The 12,595-nt window shown below is 44.5% G+C and overlaps 1 protein-coding gene and 1 pseudogene across 1 annotated transcript; both read left to right on the top strand.

Annotated features, from left to right (window-relative positions):
- The first annotated feature begins 7,345 nt into the window (after positions 1 to 7,345).
- On the top strand, positions 7,346 to 9,125 carry LOC121062488 (ubiquitin carboxyl-terminal hydrolase 42-like). The gene is made up of 4 exons (XM_040542512.1): positions 7,346 to 7,636; positions 8,439 to 8,533; positions 8,862 to 9,016; positions 9,089 to 9,125. The coding sequence occupies exons 1-3, from the start codon at positions 7,445 to 7,447 to the stop codon at positions 8,974 to 8,976; spliced, it is 402 nt and encodes a 133-aa protein (XP_040398446.1). The 5' UTR covers positions 7,346 to 7,444; the 3' UTR covers positions 8,977 to 9,016; positions 9,089 to 9,125.
- On the top strand, positions 8,977 to 11,513 carry LOC121062492 (annotated as a pseudogene).
- The last annotated feature ends 1,082 nt before the right edge of the window (positions 11,514 to 12,595 follow it).

Here is a 12,595-nt window from a genome sequence, read left to right as displayed (position 1 = left end):
CCAGCACCCATTGCTTTCAGTGTAGTCTTTAACAGTCCATTGTATCGTTCAACTTTCCCGGAGGCTGGTGCATGATAGGGGATGTGATACACCCACTCAATACCATGTTCTTTGGCCCAAGTGTCTATAAGGTTGTTTCGGAAATGAGTCCCATCGTCTGACTCAATTCTTTCTGGGGTGCCATGTCGCCATAGGACTTGCTTTTCAAGGCCCAGGATAGTGTTCCGGGCGGTGGCATGGGGCACAGGATATGTTTCCAGCCATCCGGTGGTTGCTTCCACCATTGTAAGTACGTGGCGCTTGCCGTTGCGGGTTTGAGGGAGTGTGATGTAATCAATCTGCCAGGCCTCTCCATATTTGTATTTCAGCCATCGTCCTCCATACCAGAGAGGCTTTGACCGTTTGGCTTGCTTAATTGCAGCACATGTTTCACAATCATGAATAACCTGTGCTATAGCGTCCATGGTCAGGTCCACCCCTCGATCACGAGCCCATCTGTATGTTGCATCTCTACCTCGATGGCCTGAGGTGTCATGGGCCCACCGGGCTATAAATAATTCACCTTTATGTTGCCAGTCCAGGTCCACCTGAGCCACTTCAATCTTAGCAGCCTGATCCACCTGCTGGTTGTTTTGATGTTCTTCAGTAGCCCGATTCTTGGGCACATGAGCATCTACATGGCGTACCTTTACAACCAGGTTCTCTACCCGGGCAGCAATATCTTGCCACAATGCAGCAGCCCAGATGGGTTTGCTCCGGCGTTCCCAGTTGTTCTGCTTCCATTGCTGTAGCCACCCCCACAGGGCATTTGCTACCATCCATGAATCAGTATAGAGATAGAGAACTGGCCACTTTTCTCGTTCAGCAATATCTAAGGCCAGCTGAATGGCTTTCACTTCTGCAAACTGACTCGATTCACCTTCTCCCTCAGCAGCTTCTGCAACTCGTTGTGTAGGACTCCATACAGCAGCTTTCCATCTCCGATGCTTTCCCACAATACGACAGGACCCATCAGTGAACAGGGCATATTTCTTCTCATTTTCTGGTGGCTTGTTGTACAGTGGGGCTTCTTCAGCACGGACCACCTCCTCCTCTGATGATATCCCAAAGTACTTGCCTTCTGGCCAGTCCATAATCACTTCCAGGATTCCTGGGCGACTGGGGTTTCCTATTCGAGCCCGCTGAGTAATCAGTGCAACCCACTTGCTCCATGTAGCATCAGTTGCATGATGTGTAGAGGGGACCCTTCCTTTGAACATCCAACCCAGTACCGGCAGTCGGGGTGCCAGGAGGAGCTGCGCTTCAGTACCGACCACTTCCGAAGCAGATCGAACTCCTTCATATGCTGCCAATATCTCCTTTTCGGTTGGAGTATAGCGGGCCTCAGATCCTCTGTATCCCCGACTCCAAAACCCCAGGGGTCGACCTCGAGTTTCCCCAGGTTCTTTCTGCCAGAGGCTCCAGGTGGGACCATTCTCCCCGGCTGCGGTGTAGAGCACATTCTTTACATCTGGTCCTGTTCGGACTGGCCCAAGGGCTACTGCATGAACTATTTCCTGCTTAATTTGTTCAAAGGCTTGTCGTTGCTCAGGGCCCCATTCAAAAGCATTCTTCTTACGGGTTACTTGGTAGAGCGGGTTTACAATCAGACTGTAATTTGGAATATGCATTCTCCAAAACCCCACGACACCTAGGAAAGTTTGTGTTTCCTTTTTGCTAGTTGGTGGAGACATAGCTGTTATTTTGTTGATCACATCCATTGGGATTTGACGACGTCCATCTTGCCATTTTATTCCTAAAAACTGGATCTCTCGTGCAGTCCTTTAACTTTATTTTGTTTTATGGCAAAACCGGCCTTCAGAAGGATTTGGACTATTTTCTTCCCTTTCTCGAAAACTTCCTCTGCAGTGTCACCCCACACAATGATGTCATCGATGTACTGCAGGTGTTCAGGAGCCTCCCCCTGCTCCAGCGCAGACTGGATCAGTCCATGGCAAATGGTAGGGCTATGTTTCCACCCCTGGGGCAGCCGATTCCAAGTATATTGGACTCCCCTCCAAGTGAAAGCAAACTGTGGCCTGCACTCTGCTGCTAGAGGGATGGAGAAAAATGCATTAGCAATATCAATTGTGGCATACCACTTGGCTGCCTTTGATTCCAGTTCGTACTGGAGTTCTAGCATGGCCGGCACTGCAGCACTCAGTGGTGGCGTGACTTCGTTCAGGCCACGATAGTCCACTGTTAGTCTCCACTCACCATTAGACTTTCGCACTGGCCATATGGGACTATTAAAAGGTGAATGGGTCTTGCTGATCACTCCTTGGCTCTCCAGTTGACGAATTAGCTTATGGATGGGAATCAGGGAGTCTCGGTTGGTGCGATATTGCCGCCGGTGCACAGTTGTGGTAGCGATTGGCACTTGCTGTTCTTCAACCCTCAGCAACCCCACAACAGAAGGGTCCTCTGAGAGACCGGGCAAGGTAGACAACTGTTTAATGTCCTCTGTCTCTAAGGCAGCTATGCCAAAAGCCCAGCGGAACCCTTTTGGGTCCTTGAAATATCCTCTTCTAAGATAGTCTATGCCAAGGATGCACGGAGCATCCGGGCCAGTCACAATACGGTGCTTTTGCCACTCATTTCCGGTTGGACTCACTTCAGCCTCCAATACAGTTAACTGCTGGGATCCCCCTGTCACGCCATAAATACAGATGGGCTCTGGCCCTTTACAGCTTGATGGCATTAGAGTACATTGGTGTCTACTAAAGCCTTATACTTCTGCGCATCAGACGTGCCAGGCCATCGAATCCACACAGTCCAATAAACTCGGTTGTCCCTTTCCTCCCCCTGGCTGGAGGCAGGGCCCCTCTAGTCCTGGTCAGAATCTTCATTTCTGTGTTTAAAAGACTGCCTGCTGGAAGTTGGAGCAGCAAACTTTTCAGAGAACCCCTTTCTCCCGATTGTTTTCTTTTGCAACTCACGTACCCGTGCCTCTAGGGTCTCAGTAGATTTTCCATCCCATTTTCTCATGTCCTCTCCATGGTCACGTAGGTAAAACCACAGGGTGGTGCGGGGTGTGTACCCACCATATTGTCTTCTTTGCACGGATGCACGTTTACCCCTAATAGCCGAGACGCTGGTTTGTACAGGTGGGGAAGAAAATACACTCTCTTTAAGTTGCTGGACCTCTTCAAAAAGTTTCTCCAAAGTATTCTCTTTTAGTTGGTGGCCACTGGTTCGTTCAGGTGGGGGGGAACATAAATTCTCTTTAAGTTGGTGGAACCCTTTAGAGAGTTTCTCCACAGCCGAGACGCAGGCCTGTAGGGAAGAGGAGAGATTTCCTTCGTACTCCCGGAGTTGTTTAGCCATTTCACCCACTGTGGGGTCTTCACCATCTTTCCAGGTTATTATTGCCAATGAGCTGGCCCATGTTGATGGTGCATTCCGTACAAACTTCCGCCACAGGGGTCGAGTACACTGGACTTCATCTGGATCTGTGGATATTTGTGCGTCGTCTAGGTCCTTATAAATTACTTCCCGTACGGCTAATTCCCTCAGGTACTGAATTCCCTTCTCCATGGTGGTCCACTTGACTGGTAGACATACAAGTTCTTCCTTGAAGGGATACCTTTCCTTCACAGCTAACAGGAGACGCCTCCAGAGGCTGTGAGATCGTGCTCCATCTCCAATTGCTTTGTCAATGCTTGCATCTCTAGCAAGGGATCCCAGCTGCCTGGCTTCCCTGCCCTCTAATTCCACACAATTGGCTCCAGTGTCCCAGCACCGGAGCAGCCAGGTGACAAGCTGCTCACCTATACAGCGACCAAAATCTTTTCGCACATCTCGTAGCTCACGCTACATGAGCTACCTATACCAGCATATAGGGTTCGGGTAGTTACTGTTGATTTTTTGACATCCTCATCCTCATCTTCATCCTCCTGCACATTTGATGGCCCAGCCCCGTCTTCTCCATACCCAGACTTAGCAGAAGACTGTCTGCATTCTAAACGACCTGAGCCTCTATACCATTTTTTCACCTTGTCTACAGGGGCAACTTGCACTGCTACAGCTCGCTTCTCTGACCCAGCTACAGGGTCTGCCACAGGGGTTGGAATACCCTCTGCAGGGACAACTTGCACTGCTACAGTTCGTTTCTCTGACCCAGCCACAGGAGTGGGAGCGGCTGCAGGAGCTGGAGCAGCTGCAGGGGCTGGAACGGCTGCGGGAGCTGGAGCTGGAACGGCTGCAGGAGCTGGAGCTGGAACGGCTGCGGGAGCCGGGACTGGAATGGCCGCAGGGTCTGTCACTAGGTTGATAGTAGCATCAATTGCAGCTCGATAGGCACAAGCCAGACCCCAGCATGCCACAGTGATTTGTGTCACTTTGGAACTGCCAGAGTCATGACACCTTTTTTTCAAGCATTCTACCAGTTTTTTAGGATTTTGCAGTTGTTCAGGGGTGAATGTCCAAAACACTGGAGGTGCCCACTGCCCTAGAAACCTGCCCATATCCTCCCACACTCCCTGCCACTCGCAACTATCCCGCCTCAAGACAGATCTCCAGATGAGATTCCTAAGTAGTTGTTTAACCTTAAACAAAACCTGAAGCGCATTCAGGAGACATAACAACAAGAACATGATGGTCTGAGTATCCCAAGGATATTCAACATCTCGGAGAGCTACCGTAACTAGCTTGGGGGATAAGAGGGTGGTGAAGGAGGAAGGGAGAGTGAACAGGTAGGAAAAAAAATATCTTCCCCTGTCCCCTCCAGAGACTGACTCCCTGATGAAAAAAGGCAATAGGTGTAATTGCTAATAGTTTCTGAGATATGGTTTCCGAAGTATAGAGTCGACGACAGTGCTGAGTACAAATACCAGGTTAGAGTCATGACCAGAAATCTCATCATTTCATAAGCCATCGTTACACCACACAGTACCATAACAATCTTAAACCAGGGCCCGGAAAGGATAAACAGCACGACAGGGAGCACATACAGAAAGTAACGTGCTAAAAAACTCAATTTGGGAAACAGGCACAGCAGACTTGAGATTAAGGCAATCAACATTGTGACTAGCAACTATTAAGCAGGTCGAATACTTATACCAATTTTAGTTTAACACACTCTGGTCAAATCTGTCGATACCTCAACCCTTCGGGCCCCACGTTGGGCGCCAAATGGACTGTTGTGGTTTAGCCCGGCTGGCAGCTAAACACCACACAGCCGTTCGCTCACCCTCCCCCCTCCCTCTCTGGGATGGGGGAGAGAAACGGGAAAGTGAAGCCTGTGAGTTGAGATAAAGACACTTTATTAAGACAGGAAAAATAATAACAATAATAATAATAAGAAGAAGAAGAATAGTATTAATAATAATAATGTGTACGAAATAAGTGATGCACAATGCAATTGCTCACCACCCGTTGACCGATGCCCAGCCTATCCCCGAGCAGCCGCGCCCCCCCCCCCCCCCCCCCCCCCCCCCGGCTAGCCACCCCTATATATTGTTCAGCATGACGTCAGATGGTATGGAATACCCCTTTGGCCAGTTTGGGTCAGCTGTCCTGGGTCTGTCCCCTCCCAGCTCCTGCTGCATCCCTAGCCTGCTCGCTAGCAGGACAGAGCAAGAAGCTGAAAAGTCCTTGGCTTGGTGTAAGCACTGCTCTACAACAATTAAAACATCAGCATGTTATCAGCGCTCTTCTCATCCTAATCCAAAACATAGCACTCTACCAGCTACTAGGAGGAAAATTAACTCTGTCCTAACTGAAACCAGGATGGTTCACAAGTATTTCCTGCTGTTTCCTGAAGTGACAACATTCCCAGGTTTGCTTTCATCCTTCAGAGGTTCATACCCTTCCCACATTGCATGTAGTTTGAAGCCCTTCTGATAAGCCCAGCCAGCTTGCTCCCCAGAACACTCTTGCCCCACCTGGTCAGGTGTACCCCATCTGCTGTCAGCATCCCAGAGAGAGCACTCGGGTGTCCAGTGAGACCCCACTCCTGCATGCTGGGGCTGCTCCGTCAACTCCAGTGAGGTTATGAGAAATTGGCGGTGAGGCAAAGAGCTATCTGCTGGATCCTTTATTGACCTTTATTACACAGGGGCCCTAGCTTCTCATGTAAAGGAAGTCTCTGGCTTAGAACAAAAAAAGATAGATTGTGAAGAAGGAGGAACACTAATAACATTTTGTTATGAATATTAATACAAAGAAAGATGAAATGAGAAAGCAAAGAAACAAACAAACAAAAAATGAATATGGACAAAGATAGCCTTGGGAGTCATATGAGGCAGTAGGACACCTTATTGATGCTGAAATACTGTACATCTCATGAGCCTCCTCAGGGCATCCTTGATCTCCTTGTTCCTCATGCTGTAGATGAGGGGGTTCACTGCTGGAGGCACCACTGAGTACAGAACTGCCTGCACCAGGTCTAGGGATGGGGAGGAGATGGAGGGGGGCTTCAGACAGGCAAACATGGCTGTCCTGGGTCTGTCCCCTCCCAGCTCCTGCTGCATCCCTAGCCTGCTCGCTAGCAGGACAGAGAGAGGCTGAAAAGTCCTTGGCTTGGTGTAAGCACTGCTCTACAACAATTAAAACATCAGCATGTTATCAGCGCTCTTCTCATTCTAATCCAAAACATAGCACCCTGCCAGCTACTAGGAGGCAAATTAACTCTGTCCGAACTGAAACCAGGACAAGCACCTTCTAGTCCTTTATTTACTATCAAAAATGATCTCTAGCACCTTTTAGTCCTTTATTTACTCTCAAAAATGAAAGTCTACGTCATCCTTGGTTTTCATAAAACTCTTGGAAGAGTTAACTGTGTGCCTTAAATCTTCTGAGGTCTGATTATAATTTATTTCCAGATTGGACAGATCTTCTCAAGCTACCACCATCATTCATCAAATATTTGGAGGATTTCTAAGATCAAGAGGTACTTCTAAAAATATTCCTGTCCTTAGAACTGATCTGTGTCTTTTGTCGGTAGTAAAGCAGTCTGTAGTTTGTCTAAAGTAGTATCTATCAACGACTTGAATTTGGACAGTTAGTCTCCTTCACATATTGTTAAGCATTTCTATTTTGCTTCCAGTGAAGTGCTTGAATTGCAAAGCAGTTTCGGATACGTATGAGGCATTTCTTGATATCACTTTGGATATAAAGGTAAGATGTTTTGTAAATATAATTCATGATGTTTAAGTACATGTATAACTTTCTAAATTAAACTTGTTTAACTTAAAAAACCAAACCACATACAATGTTAAAATATAAGAGCTTGGAGGTGGTTAGAAAGTGGATTGGACTTTGTCCTTCTGTGGAACCCCTGTAAAGAATTTTTTTAAAATTCTTTTAAATCCAGAATTCAAGTCGTTTAAATGGAAATGGATCCATAAAAGAGGATGCAAATACCACTGGTGTCACCCTAAAAAGGCCATCTTCAGCACCACCAATGGCCTGTGTTCTAAAACAGACGATTACCAGGCCTTCAATTACTGATACGTCAAAAAAACAGAAGATCACCATCAGGATTCACAATAAATTGCCTGCTCGTCAGACTGTGTCACAGCCTGACTTTCTTATCAGTGCTGTGGAGGATGTAGATCTCTACAAGGCTCTTCCTTCATCCACAATTACAAATTCGGTAAAGCAAATGAAGCAAATACAAAAAAAAAAAAAAAAAAGAGTTTCTGCTGAAATTTTTGTGGAGCCAGCAGTGAATGGAAATCCTAAACTCAGCTCTGATAACACAGTCCCTTACGGTGCAGAATCTTCAGGAAAATCTGAGGAGGAGTCAAAGGGCTTATTTAAAAGGAATTGCAATGCAATGTGCTCTAATGGAATTTTGGTTGGAAAGGTAGTCCGTAGATTGCAGAATTCCCATCCTTCCTGTCAGAATGCTGATGAAGGAAGATCCCAGCATGAGCTGCCAAAAACTGATTCACTAAATGGTGCTATTAGTTTAGTTAATGAATCTAAAGAAAATGGACTGAAACTTGATGATTCCACTTGCTGAGTTGAACCTGTTAAACCTTCTGAGATGTTCTTTTCTAAAGCAAATGGATTGCTTAAAACATAGTAGTTTGCCCCATCGAGAATTTCTCACCTATGATGTATTGGGGAGTGTTTATCATGTTCCTAATTCAGGTGAAATGCTGAGAAAACACAGCACAAATTTGATCGTAACACTTTGTGATATTATGCCATTAGAATTTGCAGAGCTGAGCTGACATTAGAACATGTCAGCTTAAGCTGAGCTGAGATAGAAATTCTTAAGTTTCATAAAGTAGATTTTGGGAGGTGAGTTGGGGTTATCTTTGAAGTGTAGATAATGCATACAACCGAAAGCAGTCTTGCTTAGCATTTAATGTAGAAATTCTGACAAGACTAGTCCTCAGTACTACTACAAATAGTATTTTTTCTGTCTGCTGACTTGTGCGTTTGAATTGCAGATACCTGGAGCTATGCCTCCAGTCCCTGGAGAAGTCATCAAGGAATCCCTCACAGCCAGCCAGTTGAACAGCTTGTCAGAGGAAATAAGGTAAAATGAGCACAGTCTGATTAAGACAAGATTTTATGGAAGTTCATTGCGGTTTTATCTGTCTACTAATACTATTTAATGGAAGGATTTAAATCAGTAGAATTCCGTCCTGTATGACCAGTGTTACGAACAGAACTAATGATCAACACTGTGCGTATCACTCTGATGCAGGTTGGTGCCTCACGGAGAACTTCTGTTTCTTCATAGAATGTTTTTCCATTTCTCTCCATTGTCTGGAGAAACATTGGCTGTTCCCCCGTCGCCCCCACCCCTTTGTTCTCAGAGCAGCAGTTGGAGGGAGACAGAAACATGTTTTTATTTTGTGCAGTGTCCCGGGACCTCCGAAATCTACTGAGAATGATGAATGCCTTGAACAGTACCAATGTGATGACCGTGGAGACAAGGAGAAACCAAGAAGATCAAAAGAACATAAACTGATTTGAAAAGAAAATGTTTTCTACATCAAAGAGTCTTCTGAGACTGGTGAGAAATTGCGGCAAACTTCCTCTCTAAAGTCTGACACTGAGTGTAGTTCTAAAAACCTTTCCTCCTTAGCTATTACAGATAGATGCCAAGATAGAAAGGATGAAACCAAAAAAACTGACAAAGAGCATTGCCAAAGAAAGAGGGAACATTCTCCTACTGAAGAGAAGGAGAGTCAAAAAGATGGTCATTCCAGCAAGAGAAGGTGCTCTCGGAGTGCGGAAGTTGTTAAGCAAAAGCGTCACAAGCAGGAGTATTGTGAGGGAAGCAGGTACAGATCTTTCCATAGTGAAAGAAACAGCCCTGATAATGGCAGAAGAGCAGTAAAATATTCAAAGTACAGATCTCGAAGCAGAGGAAGATCAGATCAAGATAGCAATAGATATGACCATTGCAAAGGGGAAGGAAGTTGGAGCAGAGAAAGATATAAGAACAAGACGAACCACAGAGATGGGAAAAATGTCGATATTACAAGGATTACTATTCACCTCATGCAGCAGGAGACAGTAGAGAGAGAAAGTTCTGTGATGGTGATAAAGACTTTGACAAATTGACTCAAACTTCCTCCAGCAGGTCACATAAGCGTTATCATCACAAAAGCAGATGGCCTCACGGTTCCCTCTTGAGAGAGGAAGATGTACATGACTTTAGCACACACAGAGCAGACTCACATCGTTGCTCAGTACCTCAGCAACATTCTGGAAAACATTCGCGTGAGAGACATGCACTTCCACCTGTGTTAGCTCATTTGGAGAACTGTCGCCAGAAAAAGGCAAAAGAAGGAAACAGAAAAAGACAATATACTCGTGCAGAAGGTAGTGAAAGTGAAATAGAAAGGAAACACAGAAAGATAGAAAAGGAGCTTTTAGGTGGTGAAAACATGAAAAAGTATAAGAAGTTCTAGAAGAAAAAGAAGTCTGAAGATAAACACGGAGAGAAGGATTCCAAGTAAGCAGGGATTCCAGCATAATCAGCATTTTTTTTCCTAATTCTTTTCTGGGTGCTTCTCGTGTTTTGTTTTTTTTTTTCATAGTTTCTAAGTTATTTAGATAGCATAATCTGGCTGGGGATCATGACTGGGGATCATTAGGTTGATCAGTGAAGATAGGAAAGATATTGCTGAATTGTGTCAGAGCACTAGCTTTGGACCACGTAGTTGGAATCACATCTGCACACCATTCTGGATTAGGTTAAAACATTTTTTTTTTTTACTTGCACATATTCCCGAGCTAGCCATTGTTAATGATCTGTGTACCAAGCAGGACCTATGGTCCTTCAATCTGAGGGCTTAAGTTTGCTGCATCTGAAGGAAGTTACATGTGCACAAAGTACCACAAAATAACTGACATACAGCTAATCATCCCCTGTGGTAAAATAAATAAAGTTTCATATGTGCAACAAGTGCCACATCTTTTTTTCTCTTTTGAACTTGCACGTTTCTTTCAGACTTTATGATTTGTATTTCTCTGCGCTCCACTTTGACAATGCCAATCGCAAGCGTAACAAAAAGAAGAAAAAGGAGAAACATCAGGAAAGTGAAAGGCTTCTTGGAATACTTAGATCCTCGTTTCCAGAAGAAGCCCCGGGAGAAGAAGGAAGAATCCCATCCTCCAGATGGCTCTTTATGAGAGCAATGCGGAAGTGAGGGCAGTAAACCACCTCACGAGGAAGGGAAGCCTTCCAGTGCAGGTGAAAGCAAGAAATAGAGCTCCATCGCATCCAGCGATTATATTAAAGGTAAGCGGCTGCAGCATGTTTCTGGGATTCCTTTTAGATTAATATAGAGATTATTTAAAACAGTCTTTAAATGCTTGATGACTGAACAGTCTGCTGGATATTAAAGTATGTTTTGAAGAATATGTTTTAAATGTTGTTTTTTCAGCTATGTGGGGAGAACAGATACAGTGGTTATGAATATTTTGGCTATTATTCAGAACAGCATGTGGAGGGATATGTAAAATATGTAAGATGTAAATATATAGAATATGTAAAAATCCTGCGATTGTTCTACTGTTTGTTTTTTTTTTTTCCTTTTTCTTTTTTTCCCTACTGTTATAGTTTTAAGAATATAGAGAAATGCACTGATGGAAGCCATGTAAAGAGTCTCCAAATTTGCATAGGGTTTAAGCTGAAAGAATTTTACGTCTGCACAAATTATGATACTGTCATACTTCTTTGTTGTTCTACCTCAATATACATCTAATTGTTAGACTGCGGGATTTGTTCCCAGTATTGATGACAAAGCACACTATAGATGCCGTCTACGTTACTGGAAAATGATTGGCTTCAAAGTAAAATGACTTCCAGGTGAGGTAAATGCTGAGCATGCTCTTTCTGCCTCCTTCTTCACAGTGCTCATAGTAGATCGCTTAAGTATGTATTAGTCAGATTCTCTTATAAACTCCTAGTGCGTCTCTGGAATTTTGAATTTACAGTGACTTTACGCTCTTCTTTCTCGCTCCCCTATGCGGTTTCATCTGTTACCAGAGCTCTAGAACTATTTGTGAAACTTCATTTAGAAATAAGGAGACGCAGCTTGGTTGTTGTTGTTGTTGTTGTTGTTGCTTCATTTTGTAGTAGCGGTGAGCTGAAGCAAGGAGCTATGGAGAATGTTTTGGAGTGGAAGGCAGCAGCAGGTTCCTGAAGGTCCTAGCGTTCACTGTGAAAGAAAGTTAGATTGAGTCTCAGGGAATGTGAGCTGGCTCTGTCGTAATTAATGTTAGCAGCCTGTGCTGGCTCACTAAGCAGCGTCTTGCACAGCTCTTGAACTGTGAAACCTGTCGATGTGGACTCCTGTCTGAAATGAGCTCCCTTAAGCCTAACCCGTGCGCAGGGAAAGCCTATTGAGTTCAGGCGCTCTCTGTGCTGATCAATATGTAAGATGCTTCTACGTATGTGAGAAACAATTGAACATTTGTAGAAGATGGTTTGGCAAACCAAGTTGTTAGTCAAACACCCACTCAGAAAAGCACAGAGTGCCCGGCTCAGTCATAAATAAGCTTAAAAATGTGTAAGGCTTATCCCATAGGTCAATATAAAGATCAAGGTCTTTTCTCTCCTTTTTTTTTCCCAGTGTTGTTTTTCTGTTTTCCTTCTCACTGCAGTCTTGATTTTGTTTCTTGTCCCTTAAGTATGTTTTCAATGTGTTGTTGAAACATTTTCCCTTTCAATCCGAAAAAAGGAGCTGTCACTGGTGTCTGCAAGTTGAAGACTGGAGCTTATCTGAAAATCGCTGAGCCCAAGAGCTGTCACCTTAGTCTTCCAATTGGACAAGGATGTCTTCATTTCTCAGTTAAATGCATTTTTCAGGTTTGTGTATTGTTTTCTCAGGAATGGAAAGTGTGCACACAATTTGCCAGTTGTGGGACTAGGAGTTTTCTTATTTCCTGTGCTTTGTTTAACCTGTCTTAAGTTTAATGGATAGCAATCAAGGTGTACTAGAAAGCTGAAAACACTTTATGCTTTGTTCTCTCGGTCATTTTGGTATAACAAACTAGCTTATGGTTTAAAGCCTCCATTAGGTTAGAGGTTTCCCTAAACGTAACAAGTCCCTGTGTGCTACAGTAAGACAGTAACAAA

Source organism: Cygnus olor, chromosome 30, assembly GCF_009769625.2.
Source record: "Cygnus olor isolate bCygOlo1 chromosome 30, bCygOlo1.pri.v2, whole genome shotgun sequence".
Classification (NCBI taxonomy): Eukaryota; Metazoa; Chordata; class Aves; order Anseriformes; family Anatidae; genus Cygnus; species Cygnus olor.
Note: the sequence above shows the minus strand (reverse complement) of the source record. Positions and strands in the feature narration are given on the sequence as shown.